Source organism: Pinus tabuliformis, chromosome Q, assembly GCF_031772625.1.
Source record: "Pinus tabuliformis cultivar Carrire ecotype Pingquan chromosome Q, CPIR1, whole genome shotgun sequence".
Classification (NCBI taxonomy): Eukaryota; Viridiplantae; Streptophyta; class Pinopsida; order Pinales; family Pinaceae; genus Pinus; species Pinus tabuliformis.
Genome location: NC_142296.1, coordinates 1,166,605,319 through 1,166,624,374, shown reverse-complemented (window position 1 = coordinate 1,166,624,374; position 19,056 = coordinate 1,166,605,319). Strand labels below are relative to the sequence as shown.

The window sequence follows — 19,056 nt, the reverse complement described above, 5'->3', positions numbered from 1 at the left end:
TCTTATAACCATATACATTTGTAAATTAATTTTTGAGAGGTCGACTTAATCTCCCCCTCTTTGAAAATAATAAAATCTTTTTCTTGGGGGCTGACTTGGTCAACAAATGACCCAATCAATAAGTATAATTTCATCAAATTTTTGTGCCAAGATTTTGAATCAAAACACCATCCATCTTGGGGCACCATGACCAAACTTTGGGGCACGACTTCAAAAGAGCATAATGTCCTCAACTGGAGGAACCACATGCGTGCCACCTACCGTTGGAATTGGCATGACGAGGACAATCGTATGATGATGTACTTGCTTGCCAATTCACCGATCTTCCTTTCAGAATCTATAAAATCAAAAAGCGGGGCAACATGAACACATCACAAGAGCTTCTCTATCTTTCCAAAAATTCTTGACCAGTGGAACTTCCAATCAATGTAATCCATAACAAGTATTGAGAGTGTTCAAGTGTAGAAAATCCACGAAATTCTGCAACTACTAATATGAACAATCTGAAAACGAGTTTCTTTTCATATGGACATAAAATTTCTCTACTCAATTTGCAGCATAATAGGAACAAAAGTAAATACAAAATCACACAATTTAACAACACAAATTTCTCTAGGGAACTTAAATGGGAAAACCCTCTCTGCTTGTTTGAGAATATTATTGAAGAAGGATGAGCAATAGATCTCTTAAAAACAATCTTTGTTTCACTAGAGAATACAATGGTTCTCCCTGCCTTAGACTAGGCTTGCAACAATTTGCAAGACACTGATCCCTTTGCTTCTATTTTTATGTGCACTAGAAGCCCTATTTTATAGTGTACTTGTAGCCCCAATTAAATAGGAAATCCTCCTATTTCTATGCACACTTCCTTAAGGAATTTCTTTCCTCTCTAACAATTCGCACAAGCTCTCTTGGCACCTTTCTCTCACAAGCTCACACAAACCCGTGCTCAATAATGATACAATGAGTGCCCTTGTTCCTCCTTTTAATGCAATTCGAATGGCTAAAGTTAGCAAGTTCCCAATTGAGGAAAGTTGCTTTTGTAATTGATTGAGTTAACTACTCATGCAACTCATTCCATCTCAATTCTAGAACTTGAGACTCAAACACTCGTCCTTTTCCTCAATTAACTCATACTAGAAGACAAATAACTCGGCCTTACACTTCAACGCATTAGTTAACTGCTTCATAGCTTGTCCTAATTTTTAGGAACTCTCCTATTCTTTAGGAATTTGAGCATGCTAAAGGAGAAACTCATTGTGGCTCCTTGAATCAAGGCACAATCGGGGAACCCTTCTTTGATACTATTTTCAACGCTCCTCTTAGCGAGGAAGGGGTTCTTTAGAACTCCCAACTTACCCATGTGATGAACAAAACTGCTTCTTGCCAATGCCTTGGTCATGATATCTGTTGTCTGCTCCTCAGTTGGAATGTATGGTAGGTTCACTATCCCTTTCTGCACATAATCTTTGATATGGTGGTACTTGATCTCGATATGTTTTGAGTGATCATGAAACACTGGGTTCTCAGAGAGAGCTTGATGCAACTCTGATTATCACTGTGTATCACGGTAGGCTCCATCCTCTGTTTGAAAGTCCTACAAGTAACGTCCTCATCCAAATAGCCTCACATGCTGCCAAACTAGCAGCCATGTACTCAACCTTTGCTGATTGAGTACAACTGATCTCTGCTTCTTGCTTTACCAAGAAACAACTGCTGACGCAATGCTAAAGATGCCACTTGAAGTACTCTTCTTGTGTGTGGAGCACCTTGCCCAATCTTCATCTGTGAAGCCCTCAAGCCTCACTCCATCAACTTGTCTGTACCACAATCCATAATCCGCTGTACCCATGAGATATCTTTTAATGACCCAATGAATTCTGGTCAGTTCCAACATGAACTGACTCAACTGGTTGACTGCAAAACAAATATCAGGCTGTGTTGACCAAATACATTGACAACCCAATGAGCTGCCTGCATTCTATAACATCCACTTGCTTTGCTTTACTAGCATCCACCTTCCCTAGTTTGTGACTAGAGGCGTCGCCATGGTCCTGCGATTTTGCATATGAAATCTCTGAAGAATCTCTGTAGTTTACATACCTTGTCCCACAAAGATCTCACCATCACCCTACCAAACCTCCAAGCAAGGAAATAGTGCATAAGCTCCATATCCTTCATCTCAAACTCCCTTGCAAGGTCCTCCTTGCAATCCTAGATCAAGCTATCTGCTCCAGTCAATATAAGGTCATCAACATAGAGCACTAGAATGAGCAGAAGCCCTCCAACCATGATGTAGTACAGGTTGGCATCCACCTCACTCTTAGTGAAGCCCAATCCGTGAAGGTAATTGCCAATACAAGTGTATCATGCTCTTAGAGTCTTTGCTTGAGCCCATAAAGAGCTCTATTCAACTTGCACACGTGTCTTTGTTGAACTGCTCAAACCCCTCTGGTTGCTCCATATAAACCTCCTCAACCAGTCCATTGAGGAATGTTGTCTTCACATCCATCTGGTGGATCTTCCACCCATATGTGCTGCAAGTGCCAAAATGGTCCTGATAGATGAATACCTTGCTACTAGGGCAAAAGTCTCATCATAGTCTATGCCCTCAATTTGTGAGAAGCCCTTGTCCACAAACTTGGCCTTGTACTTCTCCACATTCCCATTTACACTATGCTTCACCTTGTACACCTATCTTGATCCAACTACTGATTTTCCCTTAGGTCGTGGCATAATCTCCCAAACATCGTGCCAAGCCTGTTGAGAAGCTGCCTCCTTGTAAGAAGAAGGCTCAGTGTCCACCAACTCTGCCTGAACATGGTGCTAGGAGCTTCAACCTGTTGGGCCTCCTGAATCAACCTCTTGGCCCACTTGGCCTTCTTCCTCCTTGTGCTAGGAGTCTCCATCTGAGTAGCTGCCTACTCTCGTCCTGGTCTCTTCTCCTCATCATCCTGCTCTGCATCCTATTGTGCGGGCCTCTTGCCACCTATCTGAGACTCTGTCTGTGATCCTGCCTGAGGCTCCTCCTTAGGAGCGAGTAGCTCCTCCATCTGAGGTATTGCTGTTTGCTCCCTCTCAAGGGACTCCCTCATAGGCTTTGTCCTCCTCGAACCTCACATCTCGCCTCAAGACTGTCTTCTTGAGTCCTGGTAGATACACCTTGTATGCTTGAGCTGTCTCACTGTACCCAACAAAAATACCCTTTTCTGCTGTGGGCTCCAACTTCTTCCAATAAACTCTTGTGCCAAAGATCCGGAAGTGTGAAACGTTAGGCTTCTGGCCTGTGTGAAAGCCTCCTCTGGTGTAACTCGTCCAAGAACCCTGTGTTGACTCATGTTCTGCAGAAATACTGCAATGTTGCATGCCTCTGCCCACAAGAACATAGGCAGTCCGTGATCATGCAACATGGCCCTGGCTACTCCAACAATGTTGCGGTTCTTCCTCTCAGCCACCCCATTCTGTTGAGGGTTATGAGGTGCTATCAACTCTCTCCTAATGGCTTCCTTTGCACACAACTCCTTGAAGACATTGGAGACATATTCTCCACCATTGTCACTTCTCACTGCCTTGACCTTCTTCCCTGTTTGGTTTTCAACTATGGCGTTAAATTCCAAGAACTTGGTGAAGACCTCATCTTTCTTTTTCATGAAATAAATCCAAGTTTTACAAGAATAATAATCAATGAAAGTAACATAATACTTGTGTCTCATAAGAGACGGAGAAGAGAAGGGTCCACACACATGTGAACGCACTATGACTCCAAAATCTCTTTGCCTCTGCTGTCTTGGCCCTAAAAAGAATTCTTGGCATACTTGCCAAGCGTGCAGTCCTTGCACACTCCATTCTTGTCAAGGCTGCATGCTGGTAATCTTGTGGATATCTGCTGAAGAATCTTCAACGCCCCATGATGCAAGTGTCCCATGTGCCTGTGCCAAAGTTCTCCAATATCTCTACTCTGCTCACCACTTGCTTTGTTGCTCAAGGTTCCGCAAGTCTCCACTGAGCTTGCCATGCAAGCTATCAATGAGAAATCTTTCTCAAACTGAGAAGCAAACCCATCTACCTTAGTTGATGCAGCAACATGCTCCTTATTCGACCCCTTCTTCCGATTTGGACACTTAGTAGCATAGTGCCCAAACTCATGGCAATGGAAGCACTTGATCTTACTTAGATCCTTCTTCTTCTTGTCACTCTTCTGACTGGTCTCGCCCTTCCCTTTGCCTTTCTTGCCCTTGGCTTTACTTGCAAGAGAAAAATTCTCCTCGTCCTCGGTCTTGACTGATCTCCCTTCTATGGTTCCTCTTTAGATCTCTTCCTATATGCAGTCAGTCCAAAACCTTTCCCAATTGGGAAAGTTCTCTCTCCCACTAACATCCTGGAACCTTTTCGAAGACTTGTGAAGTCCAAGTAAGGCAAAACTCACAAGGTCATGATCAGATACAACTTCACCCACACCACCTAGTTCATCTCGAACTTGAGTGAACCTAGTAAGATATGTGGCGATGGGCTCTCCTTGTTTCATCCAGATACTCCTTAGCTTCTCCTTAAGAGCAAGCTTCCTGGTATCATTGGTACTCTGATATAATTTTAAGATGGCTTGATACATCTCATATGCTGTCTTCTTCTCATGGATATGAGGAACTATATGATCTTTGACCCCCTCTAGAATAATCCTCCTAGCCTTGACATCATTCTTAGTATGCTGGGCCAATTGTTGGGGATATTGAGGTGGTGCTATTGCCTATTGGATGTATTCTCCCACCCTATTATCTTCCAACACAATCGTGATCCTCCCTTTCCAAGAGATGAAGCTTGATGCTCCTCTAGACAGTGATCAGCTCTCAGTCCTTGGTACACTATTCTCCCTGTCCAAGGAACTGCTCTTCACAATTCTGGTCCCTGTTCTCCAACAAAATCTGATCTTTTCGTGCTGGTGTTTATCGTGTTCACTGTCTGATCCATTGTAGAAAATCCACGAAATTATGCAACTGCTAATATGAACAATTTGAAAACAAGTTTCTTTTCATATAGACACATAATTTCTCTACTCAATTTGCAGCGGAATAGGAACAAAAATAAATACACAATCACACAATTCAACAACACAATTTTTCTAGGGAACCCAACTGGGAAAACCCTCTGCTTGATTGAGAATATTATTGAAGAAGAATGAGCAATAGATCTCTTACAAACAATCTTTGTTTCACTAGAGAATACAATGGTTCTCCCTGCCTTAGACTAGGCTTGAAACAATTTGCTTGATCCCTGATCCTGCCTCCTATTTTTATGCGCACTAGAGGCCCTATTTTATAGCGCACTTGCAGCCCCTATTAAATAGGAAATCCTCCTATTTCTATGCACACTTCCTTAAGGAATTTCTTTCCTCTCCAACAATTCGCACAAGCTCTCTTGGCACCTTTCTCTCACAAGCTCACACAAATCCGTGCTCAATAATGATACAATGAGTGTTCTTGTTCCTCCTTTTAATGCAATTAGAATGGCTAAAGTTAGCAAGTTTCTAATTGAGGAAAGTTGCTTTTGTGATTGATTGAGTTAACTGAGTTAACTACTCATGCAATTTGTTCCATCTCAATACTAGAACTTGAGACTCAAACACTCGTCCTTTTCCTCAATTAAATCGCATTAGAAGACAAATAACTCGGCCTTCCACTTCAACACATTAGTTAACTGCTTCATAGCTTGTCCTAATTTTTAGGAACTCTCCTATTCTTTAGGAATTTGAGCATGCTAAAGGAGAAACTCATTGTGGCTTCTTGAATTAAGGCACAAATCAAGGAACCCTTCTTCGCTACTATTTTCAACACAAAGATGACGTTGGCATCAATGACAACACCATTCAACATTATTATGGTATCAAAGTCTAGAAATTTAAAACTCCCTCGATATTGTGATATGTGCATGAAGATTGTGCACAATAGAATCCAAACAATGACACTATGAAGACTGCATCAAAATGTTTGAACTAGAGCTACATGCTTTAATCCTATCATATGGAAGGACTATGAGGCTGTCACCATGCATACAAAATATTTGGGTGCTCTCTCTCCCTTAGTTTGTACCTTGTAGGCTTCTAAGTAAATAATAATGTTAATAAAAATGAATGTGGGTTTTAACATTCATAGTCACATTATACATAACATAGGTGACAGGAGGCATTTTTATTATTATAGACATCTGATAAGAACATTGAAGTGTTCAGATCAAAACCGAGGGCATATTTATTCTTCAGCCAGGAATTCCGGTGAAATAATTGTGAAGCCTTACAATATGTATACATTTATCGTGCTATAAATATGGGCGTGGGAATCATGATGTCTTTCTAATATTTTTTCTCACAAAAATGCCATTCAAATTTCGCATGGGACATTTTTTTTGGCGTATTTTGTTGTGGTGAATCGTATTCAACCATGATCCCATTGCCTTGCCATGAGCATATAGTGATACCTTTTGCTTCGAATTTATCAATGCTAGAATGCCGCATCTCCTAACATAAAGGGTAAATTCTCTTGTCAAACAAAAAGAAGTTGCCTACGAGAAGTTGCAGACACAAATATGATAGCCAAAGACACATAAATTAGAAGTATTTTATCTAAGTACTTTAAAAAGATTATCTGGAGGTTAATATAAAGTATAATGTTACAAGCAAAAGAAAAGGGGGTATTTTTGTTTTCATGTTAAGTTTTTAGAAGAATATAGTCCTTCACTTGTTTGTGTATCATGCATTCCAAGTGAGGGTACTGGTAACTTTTTAACACCCCATGGATTTACCCCCTCTTCGTTGCTTTTTTGGACTGAGGATGGTAATAGTTGCCAACAGTAATGTTGGTTTGTAAATCCAAGGTACTTAAATGAGATTTTATCAGGAGATCTCCATGATCTTTTGTACAAGATCATCTAATAATCAAGCTAGCTCTTGTGTTTTTTGTTTTCTTAGGAGAGATATATTCCCTCACTTTCCTGTTATTAAGCATTCCTAGTGAGGATGCTGGTACCTTGCCAGTGCCTTGCAGTTTTCCTCCAGCTTCCTTTGTTTTTCAGGTGGAGGGTAGTACTAATTTCTGGTTAAAAAACTGATTGGTAACCCAAGGAACTTAATGTGATGTGATCTCAAGACTTTTTTGAACTTTCACACGAGCATCCATTGATTGAGCCAACTCTTGTGACTAACATATGGGGTAATTTTATAAAGGTAACGAGTACCTTTATATATTTTTCCTAAGGAAGGACAATATATCTTTTACCTTGTGGAACTCTTGCATTTTGTGTGTCTGCCTAGTTGTCATTATGGGGTGCATTAGCTCAAACTATATACTTATAAGTGAAAACTGCAATTTCTGGAAGCATGGAATGATTGATGTGCTTCTCTCTAACAACTTGTGGTGACTTACGGACAGAGAAGAAAAAGAACCCAAAGACACAAATTACAAAGACAGTTGGCCCAAAATAATAGAATAGGATTAAGGAATCATAGGCAGATATGTATTGGGAGAACCTAAGTTCACCTATTGATGCATAGAGCACTATATAAATTTATTCTCCAAACCTAATGAAGCTCGGGTTATTCAACTTGAAAATCAATTGAGCGATAGGAACCTCGTGAATTTGATTGAAGTGAAGTTTATATAAGTCGAATCAAGGAACTACAATTGCAATTGGAGGAACTGGGCATCGAGTTCAAGGAAAAGGATAGCCAAATTCAAATTATTCTTAATTCCTTGCATTCTCCTTACGAAGTTTGCACCATGAATTTGTTTGGTAACATGGATTTTAACACTTGCTGAACTGTTGGAAACCTAATCCACTAAGGGTTGTGGTGTGGAATGTGAACGGTCATTGGAGTCCAAGAGACCACGTGGAATATGAAAACCAAGGGTCGGGAAAATAATGTATTAATATGTAAATCTTGTTAATAGAATGCATCTCACGAGGTATCATAAATTTGCCTATTATTTTGTGTGAGTTTAACATGGTATCAGAGCAGGTAGATCAGACCTGCCCGTCATATCTGCTTTTCACACTTATGCCCTGTTGGGCATTAAATTGTTTTGTCAGGCCTGTGCAGATTCTCCATGTGTTGTAATGCTCGACCTGACCTCTACACTTCTGCATTTCCTCTGCTACATCAGAGGCCCACATCATTGCCTTAATCTGTACCATAACGTCCCTGTCTATGCTTCAGCCCCCAGCTGGGCTTTTCCAACACCTGTCACCTGGGCTCTCTCTACTCGGCTTGATTCCCCTGAAACACTATTCTGCGCACCCATTCTGCCTTAAAAAAAAATCTTGCCTCCAACGCTATTAACCTTTAATATGCAAAATAATGGAGATTCTTCTTAACAACAAAGCATTTTCAGCTGTCACTGGCATCGAATAAGTATAAGTTTTTATCGTTCGAACTCCTTATGTACCTCAATTCTTTGTGCGGTTAAATGAATTTTTAAACTCTTAATCTAAGTCACTGGGTTTGACAGATTCAGAGCTTGAAGTTCGAATTATGGTGAATTTGAAAGCCGTCTAAAATAGCATCCAGTATTTATACTAGTTCGGCACTGTCTTCAGCCTTTTCAAAGAGTAGAAAACAGATACTGTCTTCAGTGTTTTCAAAGAGTAGAGGGTGGATACTGTGTTCAGCGTTTTCAAAGGGTAGAAGATGGATTAGTGAAGTATTTGCGAGCGCCGAGGACCTGCAAGTTAAAACTGTTCTAATCAGGCATGCTATTGTTCCGTGCGTTTGGCTATACGATGTTTGTGCAGTGAGCAGTGGGGTTTTGTCCATATGTGTTGAATAGTATACACTTTGAAGGTCATTAAATTTGAGTGTCGTTCCTTTGTTGAACTCGGGTATATGCGTTGGACCTTTTCTTGTTTCATTCGTGCAGTTGAAGTTCATGTCGAAGTTCATCCATTACATCTGTTATTCAGTATATATGTGTGTTGGTTGATTATATGCTGCAGTCAACATTATTTGTATGCCTTATTGGTGTAATGGTTATGCTGCATTTGCTTGAGAATAGTTCCATTCATATGCCTGTTACCTTGCGTTGAACACCGTGTTGATGTTGTTGACTGTGTTGTATTGTATGCTGGAGAGTGTGAGGTATATGCTGTTTATATCTGCAGTGAGTAATATGCTGGATTATTCATAGTGTCTTGAGGTATCAAACTTGAATGGAAGTTATCAATTGAAGCAGTGTATTTGGGACTGCTTGAGAGATCCAGACTATTTTATGCTCAAGACTGGAGATGGGCATAGAAGCAATGCACTTGTGTTTGCTGAAGTATTTAGCATTCCAAGCATCTTTGAACGCAGATTTCACTCAAGCAGTGTCTGTGTGAAGGACGTCTTCAACATCAATTTCAATGTTTCAGTCTTATTCAATACTCTCTACCATATTTGTGAAAACATTAATCTGATCCAAAGCAGATTTAACAGGAACACGGAGAATTAACAGATCTAGGATGAATGAAAGGTTCCTAACAAATAGCTCATATAACCAAAGGAAAACAAAAGCAATATAAAAAATGCAAGATGCATCGTAGTAATCATTGAAAGGACTACCATTCCTAGTGTGGATCATTATAAAAGTAGAAAGCAAATAAGTAGTCTGGAGAGAAAAACATGTGAATTGTTTGGCAAACATGGATTGTTTGAAGATCATACTAAGCATATGCCAAACTTTAATAAGCAAATCAATGAGCTTACTCTAGCCATTCAATTATGTAACTACTAAATTTTACTTGTCCAAGTTGCAAGGATCTAATACCAGACTTATTGAACAGGTTGTTTCAATAGTTGAAGCTAATATCCAACTGCACACCTAATAGGACTCCACCAAGCTTTGTGAAGAGGTTTTACTGGGTTGTAATACTAGATTCTTAAATCTTTGATGCGTATCATTATTGGAAGAATGATTATGATTCCCTGTTTCAATAATTGGCTTACACGGACAAGTTCATTCAAAATATTTGGAACTTCAATCAAGACCTTGGACATGAAATGAAAGAAATCTTAGATCTTATTTGTCAACAGCCCATGGATGATTAGGGGATAAGGAAGTGATACTTGATATCATGCAAAATGATATTCTTCCCCCTTCTGGTGTATGAAGACTATGCATACATTGTACTATGTTCCAACAAGACTCTAGGATGAGGGGACGTAGGTGCGGGAAGACACATAGGGGCGATGTGTGGGTGTACCCTCAACTTTCAATAATGAAAGCATATATACATTGATCCATACTAGAAATACAATGTTCCATACTCATTATTCATACTAATACTTACATCATTCATCCATACACCACAAGATTCAATAGTGAAATACATTGATCCATATTCATCATTCTAGATTCTAAATTGATTTAAAATTGAAATACATCATTCATCATTCTAGTACTAAGCAAAATAGACTACAATGGATATTGAAGTTCAAAGACTGGAATAGTAAATTGATATAACTCTAGTAAAGAGTGATGAGTCAAAGAAAGAATCGTTGTAAGTTCATTGATGTGTAGAGTCAAGACTCAAAAGTTAAAACTGAAAATTAAAAATGGACAATGAGCATTGAAGAAGCATCACGGGGGAAGACTGGTAACAATTAACTGGTAAGTTAGATAACACCGTGGGGTAAGTTGAGTAGAGGTAAAGCTTGGTAAGTCGAATGAGTGAGTCAGTGATTGAAAATTAGTTTAGGTTTTGATATATGTTATGTATTTTTCTTTATATATATATAATTGCAAGGGTTATTAGACAAAATTGAGGGGGACGCGTCCCCCGTCAAAAGGGATGGTTTTGGCTTGGTGCTCTTGATTAAATGCTATTTCTAGACCTTTATACATGATAGAATCCAGTGGAAACATTTGAACCCCCGCCCCCTTTCGAATCCTGAAATCCTGAAAACGGTTAAGTCTGATGGATTTTGAGTGGGATCTAAAATTAAACTTTCTCCATATGAAATCCAATAATGTTAATACCAGCGTTATCAGAACTGAACCGGTTTTGGCAAAACCGGTCCCAACCGGAAATGATCGGTTCGATACTGAACTGGCCAGTTTCTGTTTGGAACCGGCCGATTTCTGTATGGAATCGACCAGTTCGGTACCAGACCTGTCATTTCTAGTTTGGAGGGCCGGTTGGGACCAGTTTTGCCTGCAAACCGATCAGACCGGTCGATTTTGCCAGAACCGGGTCAGTTCCGATAACACTGGTACTAACATTATTGGATTTCATATGAAGAAAGTAGAATTTTAGTTCTCACTCAAAATCCATCAGACTTAACCGTTTTTAGGATTTCAGGATTGGGGTTGGGGGGGGGGGGGGCGTTCGGCACTGGACCAGTTCACATCGCCCACTGCTGTGCAGCTTGGGCATAAAAAATGTTTTTATTTTTTTTTTATTTTTTTTTCCTAGTTTCTAATGCTACTCTAGCACCCCCTAAAGCTATTTAAACACCCCCATTCCCTCTATTTCATTCACACTATTCATTCGAGTTTCGCAATTCTTGAGCTAAGTTTGGTGAGGAGAATTCAGAGAGTTTTTTGCATGGTTGTTCTGAGGGAGATTTTTTACAGATTTGAAGAGTTGATTGGAGTCTTGAAGAGCTATTGGAGAGTGTGTTTGAGCATATGCACATGAAGAGGAGCAACCATTTGGAGCAAAAGCAATTAAATGACATGGTTTTTGTTCAGTACTACCTTAGGTTGAGGCGCAACCAATTGCTGAATAAAACCCCTATATCAAGCAACATTGTCTTGAGTGACTTTGATCCAACATCAGAATGGGTTGTGGAGAGTCAAGCACCAACATTTGACAATGAAGACCTTTCTTGGTTGGACTTGGACCCACCTCCACAGGATGCAGAGGAAAATATATCAGAAGCACCAGTAGCAACTTCAAGGCCAGGGGAATCAAGCCATAATCCCATTGCAGACTTGGATGCTACTCATTCTTCAAATGAGGATGAGGAGGATGATCAGGAATCGAATGATGTTTTTGATGATGATTGATGATTTGATCATTGATTTGGTGTAGCTGTAGCTTGTAGCATTGTAGGTTGTAGTATAATATTATGATCTATAATGTTATTTTGGACTATGAAGGCCTTTTAGAGCTTGCTTCTTGATGTTTGTAACGGTTTTGGTTCAACAATGTTTTGCACTAAGTGTTATTTGGTTATATGCACTATTTATTGGGTGTAACACCCATTGGACTGAATCACCACGAGTAATGGTTTATATTGTGCATAAGCATATTTAGTGCATTTCATGTTTGTTACGCAATGCTTCCTCCTGTTCTATAACAAACACTCCTAATGCTTAACATTTTCCATTAATCCAAGGATCATATCATGTATTATAATTTGTTTGAACTATTGAGACGGAAGATGGAGGTAAAGAAATCTTCATGCACTTGACAAGTTATGAACATCATTTGTAGGAAGAAATAAAGGGGGTTTTCTTGTAGAATATACCATTGTTGCGAACATCGCAATCGGGATTAAATCGGCGAGGGGAAAAAATCGTAAAAAATTGGGAAAAATCGGTAAAAATCGGCAAATACAATTTTTTTTTTTTTTGATCAAAATTTTAATATCTAAAGCATCTACAACATAAAATAAATACATTGACACATAAATATGATAAAAGAATTAATATATAAGATGTGTAATATCATTCCTAGTGCTATATCACACATAACAATGAATCATGTCCTGACTCCTGAGTCCCAACTCAACGTCAAAATATCAACAAAAAATATAATAATGTATCTCATATCATGAGTCATAATGTCATATACAATGAAATGAACCAAATAACTAATACTACTGATTTCCTTTGCCCCTCTTGCGAGAAAATGCAATAGCTTTCCCTTTCCCTCTAGATGTAGATGCCGGTGGAGTTGGCAGTGGACTCTGCTGTGCTCTAGACGCTGAAGAACTAGGAGCTACAGGAGGTAGACCACGTCCTCTACTAGTGGCAGGGGTAGCCTGGGTAGGTGGTGTCACCTCCTCCTCCTTTTGCTCCTCATCCTCCTCCGCCCCTTCTACGCCTTCCACTACCTCTTGCTCTAACCAATCATCGACAGACTCCATGAGAGGCCTCTTGGCCTCAACCCTCCATGCAACAGTGGTGTCAATCCCATCCAATGAGATGGCCTCCATATCAGGTGTCCTCTCAAGTTGCCTCACCCACAATCGAATATTGTAGTAGACGTAGACCATGTCATTAAGTCGTTGGGACTCCAACCTGTACAAAGGTCATAAAATAATAATTATAAAAAAATATTATTTAATAAATTCAAAAAATTAATTGGAAATTTGGAATATTTTAAGTTTTAAGTTTAACCCATTGTGCTTCTTGGTGTGTATTTTTTCAAATACACTCCAGTTGCGCTCACATCCTGAGGAGCTACATGTTTGGCTGAGGATTCGAATGGAAAGCTTTCGCAGATGGGGTACTCTGGCACCATAGCTTCTCCACCATGCATCTACAACAAAATTACAAATAAGATAAACATAAGAAAAAAATGAAATTTGAAAGTTGAAGCAAAGTATGAAGTTATGAACTTGAAGAGACAATGAAATTTGAAACAAACTAAAAAATACCTGACATTTTAGTCTTCCTATCAACCACAGCCATATCAAAGCTAAATGTGCCACCTGCCATCCTGTATATCTCCATTTCTTTGGAGATTTCTGCATGTTCTGTTGGAGATGACACCATCCTCTGAACACAGGTGAAGAATCCATCCACGACCTCAGCATCAAATAAGAACCCATGGGGGTAAGAAAATGCGGGGTTCAGGGGCATGAATGGGACAATGGAGTGTGTTGTTCCATCGTTCATCAATCACTTCCCATAGGAGTTGTTTCTGAAATCCCTCATCTCCCTTATCATCATAGTAGGTCCGAATGGATTTTTTGGCCCTGTCCATGGCCTCATACAAGTAGCCCATTGCGGGCTTGTCACCATCAACTAATCGAAGAACCTTTACCAAAGGTTCAGTAATGCTGCACACCTCTTGCACTCTTGCCCAGAAGTTTTCTTGGTATGAAACTAATCTGCATATGGCCTCTCTCTCTGGTTTGCGGCTAAATGTCAAAGCACGCCACTCATCTGAAAGAAACATTCTCTTCACATCCCACATAGAATTCAAGAGGGATTGAAGAGATATGAAATTGGTGGCAAACCATGTAATGGCGAGGTGCACCAACTCCTTGTTGTTGGTGAATGTTCTCATCAAATGAAGCACAGATGCATGATTATATATAAATTTTGTAATGCTTTTTGATGAGTCAACAATATCTTTGACAAAATTAATTTTTCCTATGTCCTCCAACATCAAATCAATGCAATGTGCAGTGCAAGGTGTCCAAAATAAAGTAGGATGCCTCTCCATAAACATCTTGTTAGCAACAACATAATTTGCAGCATTGCCTGTTATGACTTGGACAACATGTTCTGCACCCACCTCCTAAATAAACACATCTAGCAAATCACATAATAATTTTGCATCTTTGATATGTGCAGATGCATCATCAAATTTCATAAACATTGTCCCCTTGGGACAGTTAACGAAGACGTTTACAAGTCTTCTCCCCTTTTGATCGGTCCAACCATCTGACATCACAGTGCATCTTGTGTGTGCCCATGATGCCCTAAACTCCTCCAATCTTTTGGTGCAGTCAACCTTTTCATCTTGAAGAATGCAGCCTCTAAAGTCATCATAAGAAGAGACTTTGTACCCTGGGCCAACAATTTCAATAGCATCAACAGCAGGCTGGAAAAATGGATTATTTCTTGCAACGCTGAAAGGAATATCACTTCAAAGAAGAAACTTGCCCAACAACTTGTCAGCGTCTTCTTTCTCCTTTTTTTAAAGCATTGAAGAGATAGATGGTTGTGAACCAGCCGTGGTTCTAGGAACAAAATATGATGAGGTAGCTACGGGGTTGGTTGTAGATACTGATGCTGAAGTAGAACCGTTGCCAATATCACATTCACCTCCTAACACTCTATTCCCTGCTAGTTGATTCCTTAGATCTGACTTGGACAGTTTGGCTTGCTCTAATTCTTTCAATGATCTGAGGGCTCTTCGGATGATTTCCGGATTTGTATTGGTGCAAGGCCCTACCTCATGTCCAGGGATTTTTGCAAAGTGATACTTCAATCTATAAACCCCCCTGTCATATGATGCCCACGCAACTTGCAAGACAAGTTTGATCTACCAAACCCTCCATTAGGTTCACCAAATTCCCACGGAGGGTCCAATTTTCTTGGCATGTTTGTAACTTGGTTGAACTCTTGAGTTTTAATGTAAGATGAAGTTTGAAGTTGAACCTAGGGCACAAGAAGAATTTCAAGTTAAAAAAAAATTTACATGACACAACACATTGAATTTTTGACCAAAAAAACCTCTACTCAATGCAACGATAATAGAAAAAATGCACATTCAAACCTAAACAAAAATGATGCAAAAAAATGGAGCACAAGAAGAAATTAAACTAATAAATCTAACAATCAAGTTTTTACATTTTTGACCAATATGAACCCTCTCCACTCTATGCAACAAAAATGAAAAAAAAAAAATACAATCAAATCCACTAAAAAATCATTGATAATCAATGGGTTCTAGAAACCTAAGCAAAAAAAAAAAAAAAACAAAAATGAAAAAAAATGGCCAAATTTGGTCCCCATATCTGGAAACCACGCTTTGCTGAAGAAATTTGGTCAAAACACGAATTTGTCTTGTTTGGGATGCTAAAATCTTCCCTTTTTGTCCTCCTCTGCCCTAGTAGTCCCCTTCGTCTCCTCCTCAGCTCTCAAACAAGCTCGCTGTCTGCAAAAAATGACAAATAAAAACCAAAAATTCACTTTAAAAACACGCTGTTTCAGACCCCCACGGTTTTTTCCTGTCGACTCCCGATTTTTTTCGAAAAAATTGCGATTTTTTCATGATTTTTTGAAAATAAAAAAACAACTCAAAAAATCGCCGATTTAATCAGCATCTTAAAAAAGCACGATTTTTTGAAAACATCGCGATTAAATCGCGATTTTTGCAACACTGGAATATACCCATAAGCAGGAAAAACTTGTATGTGGTCTCCTGATAGGAATATGTACGTTCTGTTAGTATGTCGGTAATAGCCCTATACTGTTTCTTATCGACTACTTTAGTGCAACTTAGTAAGTATTAAGTATTTTTTTAATTATTTTACACCATATTTATGCTTACTGACTGTTGATAATTTTTTATTGGCACAGGCAATAATCAAGCCTCAATATGTTGATCACATACCAAAAGCAGTGCAAGGGAATGTGGGTCAGGTGCTCGATCAAAAGGATGAAAGAGACATAAAGTCAGAGCTTTGCACTGATCTGGACTTGAATCAGGTTATGGATCGAAATGTTGGTGATTTATCTGGAGGGGAATTGCAGCGGTTCGCAATTGCAGTAGTTGCAATTCAGAATGCTGAAATATATATGTTTGATGAGCCCTCTAGTTATCTTGATGTAAAGCAACGACTTAAAGCTGCACAAGTAGTCCGGTCCCTGCTCAGGCCAAACAGGTCAGATTTTATCTTTCATTGATCTTTACAAGATCACTCATTTAAATTTTAGATGACTACAACTCCCATTGATGTTTGGATATTCTGATTTTTCAGCTATGTTATTGTTGTCGAGCATGACCTTAGTGTGCTTGATTATTTATCGGACTTTATCTGCTGTCTGTATGGGAAGCCTGGGGCTTACGGTGTAGTAACACTTCCATTTTCAGTTAGAGAAGGGATCAATATCTTTTTGGCTGGTTTTGTTCCGACTGAAAATCTCCGTTTTAGAGATGAATCACTTACTTTCAAGGTGAAGTTTCTAACAATACATCCAATTTCAAAGTCATTAATTTTCCCTGATGCATATGATCAGATTATTGATAATATAGCTTTGCAGGTTGCAGAAACTCCACAGGAAAGTGCAGAAGAGATAAAAAGCTATGCACGATACAAGTATCCAAATATGTGTAAAACTCAGGGTAATTTCAGGCTTAATGTGAAGGAGGGAGAATTTACTGATTCACAGATAATTGTAATGTTGGGAGAAAATGGAACAGGGAAGACAACATTTATACGCATGCTGGTATGCAATTGTTATTCTATTTCTTGCCTTCACATGGATTTGTCAAATTTTTTTTTTGGGGTTGCAATCTGTAAATTTTAACTTAATTGGAAATTAATCCAACTCTTAACTATTAAGTGTTTTCAAACTCAACTCTGAAAATATTATTTCATCTTCTGTTGCAGGCTGGTTTATTGAAACCAGATACTGTAGACAATACAGATGTGGAGATACCTGAATTCAATGTGTCATACAAACCGCAGAAGATCAGCCCGAAGTTCCAGTCAACTGTCAGGCATTTATTGCACCAAAAAATCCGTGATTCATATACTCACCCTCAATTCACATCTGATGTCATGAAACCACTTCAGATTGAACAACTAATGGATCAAGATGTAGTAAATCTTTCTGGTGGAGAATTACAGAGAGTTGCATTGTGCTTATGCCTTGGGAAGGTATGTTATGTAAAGGCCTCGACTTACTACAGATCCTTGTTCTTTTACTCAACAGCTACATGTTTCTATACACCCCTCTGCCTGCGATCTTATGTTTATATTACTGCTATTTTTGTAATTCTTACATGTGATGCAGGAATGTCTTTTTAATGAAATTCTTAAAAGAATGAGTTTGTAATTCTTACATGTGATGCAGGAATGTCTTTTAATGAAATTCTTAAAAGAATGAGTTTTGTATGATGTTTTCCAATTCATTGGTTTCTTATAAAGATTCCTCTACTATCATGCAGCCTGCTGACATTTATCTGATAGATGAACCAAGTGCATACTTGGATTCAGAGCAGCGTATTGTTGCAGCAAAGGTCATAAAACGATTTATTCTTCATGCAAAGAAGACTGCTTTTGTTGTGGAGCATGATTTCATCATGGCAACTTATTTGGCAGATAGGGTTATTGTATATGAAGGAAGACCTTCTATTGACTGTGTTGCCAATACTCCACAAAGTCTACAAACAGGAATGAATCTGTTTTTATCGGTAAGGGTTAAATTACTGGGTCAGGCACTGTCGTTATCATGATTACCGGGTTAGGCATCATTGTCTTTGTCTTGACGTGTTATAGAGTAATTCATGCTACTGTTTATCAGTGCAATGTAATGCAGGGAAAGTAATTTGTGCTCGACTTATTTAGGTTGCTTCTACTATCTTAATCGTGTCTTTCCTTTGTTTGATTTGTGTTCTCTCCAGCAACTCGATATTACATTTAGACGAGATCCAACAAACTACAGGCCACGTATAAATAAATTGGATTCAACAAAGGACAGGGAACAGAAGAATGCAGGGTCATATTATTATTTGGACGACTAAAAGATGTTCCAAGTATGAGAGAAGCATGATTTATGTCATTCACAGGTCATCACCAGTTGCTACTTGCAGCCTTTGCGGGACTGTTACTCCACAAACCTGCTACTACCGAGAGATATGGTGGTGATTTTTTCTTGAACTTGATTGTATTATTCTTTCGATTTGGTGCAAGAACATGTGGAGGCTAGCAATAGAAGGAGAGTAATAATAGAGAAGCAGCGGAGATTCTGGTAGGCTGCAGTTTGCGAGCTTAAATGACAGAAAAGGAAAAGTGCCCTTTAAAGATTTGCAGTAAATCGATGTGGGTGAAACTATTTCGCATTTTTTGCTTTTAATGGAGCAGTGTTTAATTTTATGTTGGAGTTATATCCCGCGCTTTTAAGGTAAAATGAATATCATGTGAGTAAAAAAGAGTGATTCATTCTAACATGACAATGATCCATTTTAGATTTTTAATTGTCCGTCTAGAAGGGATTTGCATCCTTTTGTTTTATTTTTTATTTTATAGAGGAGTTCACTAGTGCGCAGAGAATTATTTGAAGAAATATCTCATGAAACCAAGACTGAAGATATTTCCAACTAACTTTAAAAAAGAGGCTT

At 38.9% G+C, this 19,056-nt stretch overlaps 1 protein-coding gene across 1 annotated transcript in view; it reads left to right on the top strand.

Moving 5' to 3' along the window:
- LOC149223831 (ABC transporter E family member 2-like) overlaps window positions 1–18,811 on the top strand; it is a 40,703-nt gene extending 21,892 nt beyond the window's left edge. The window contains exons 2-7 of the mRNA XM_089388008.1: window positions 16,203–16,594; window positions 16,691–16,886; window positions 16,974–17,159; window positions 17,324–17,593; window positions 17,884–18,129; window positions 18,340–18,811. Coding sequence (XP_089244134.1) covers window positions 16,203–16,594; window positions 16,691–16,886; window positions 16,974–17,159; window positions 17,324–17,593; window positions 17,884–18,129; window positions 18,340–18,459 — 1,410 coding nt within the window. The 3' untranslated portion in view covers window positions 18,460–18,811. The remainder of the gene's footprint in view (window positions 1–16,202; window positions 16,595–16,690; window positions 16,887–16,973; window positions 17,160–17,323; window positions 17,594–17,883; window positions 18,130–18,339) is intronic.
- Window positions 18,812–19,056: the final 245 nt, after the last annotated feature.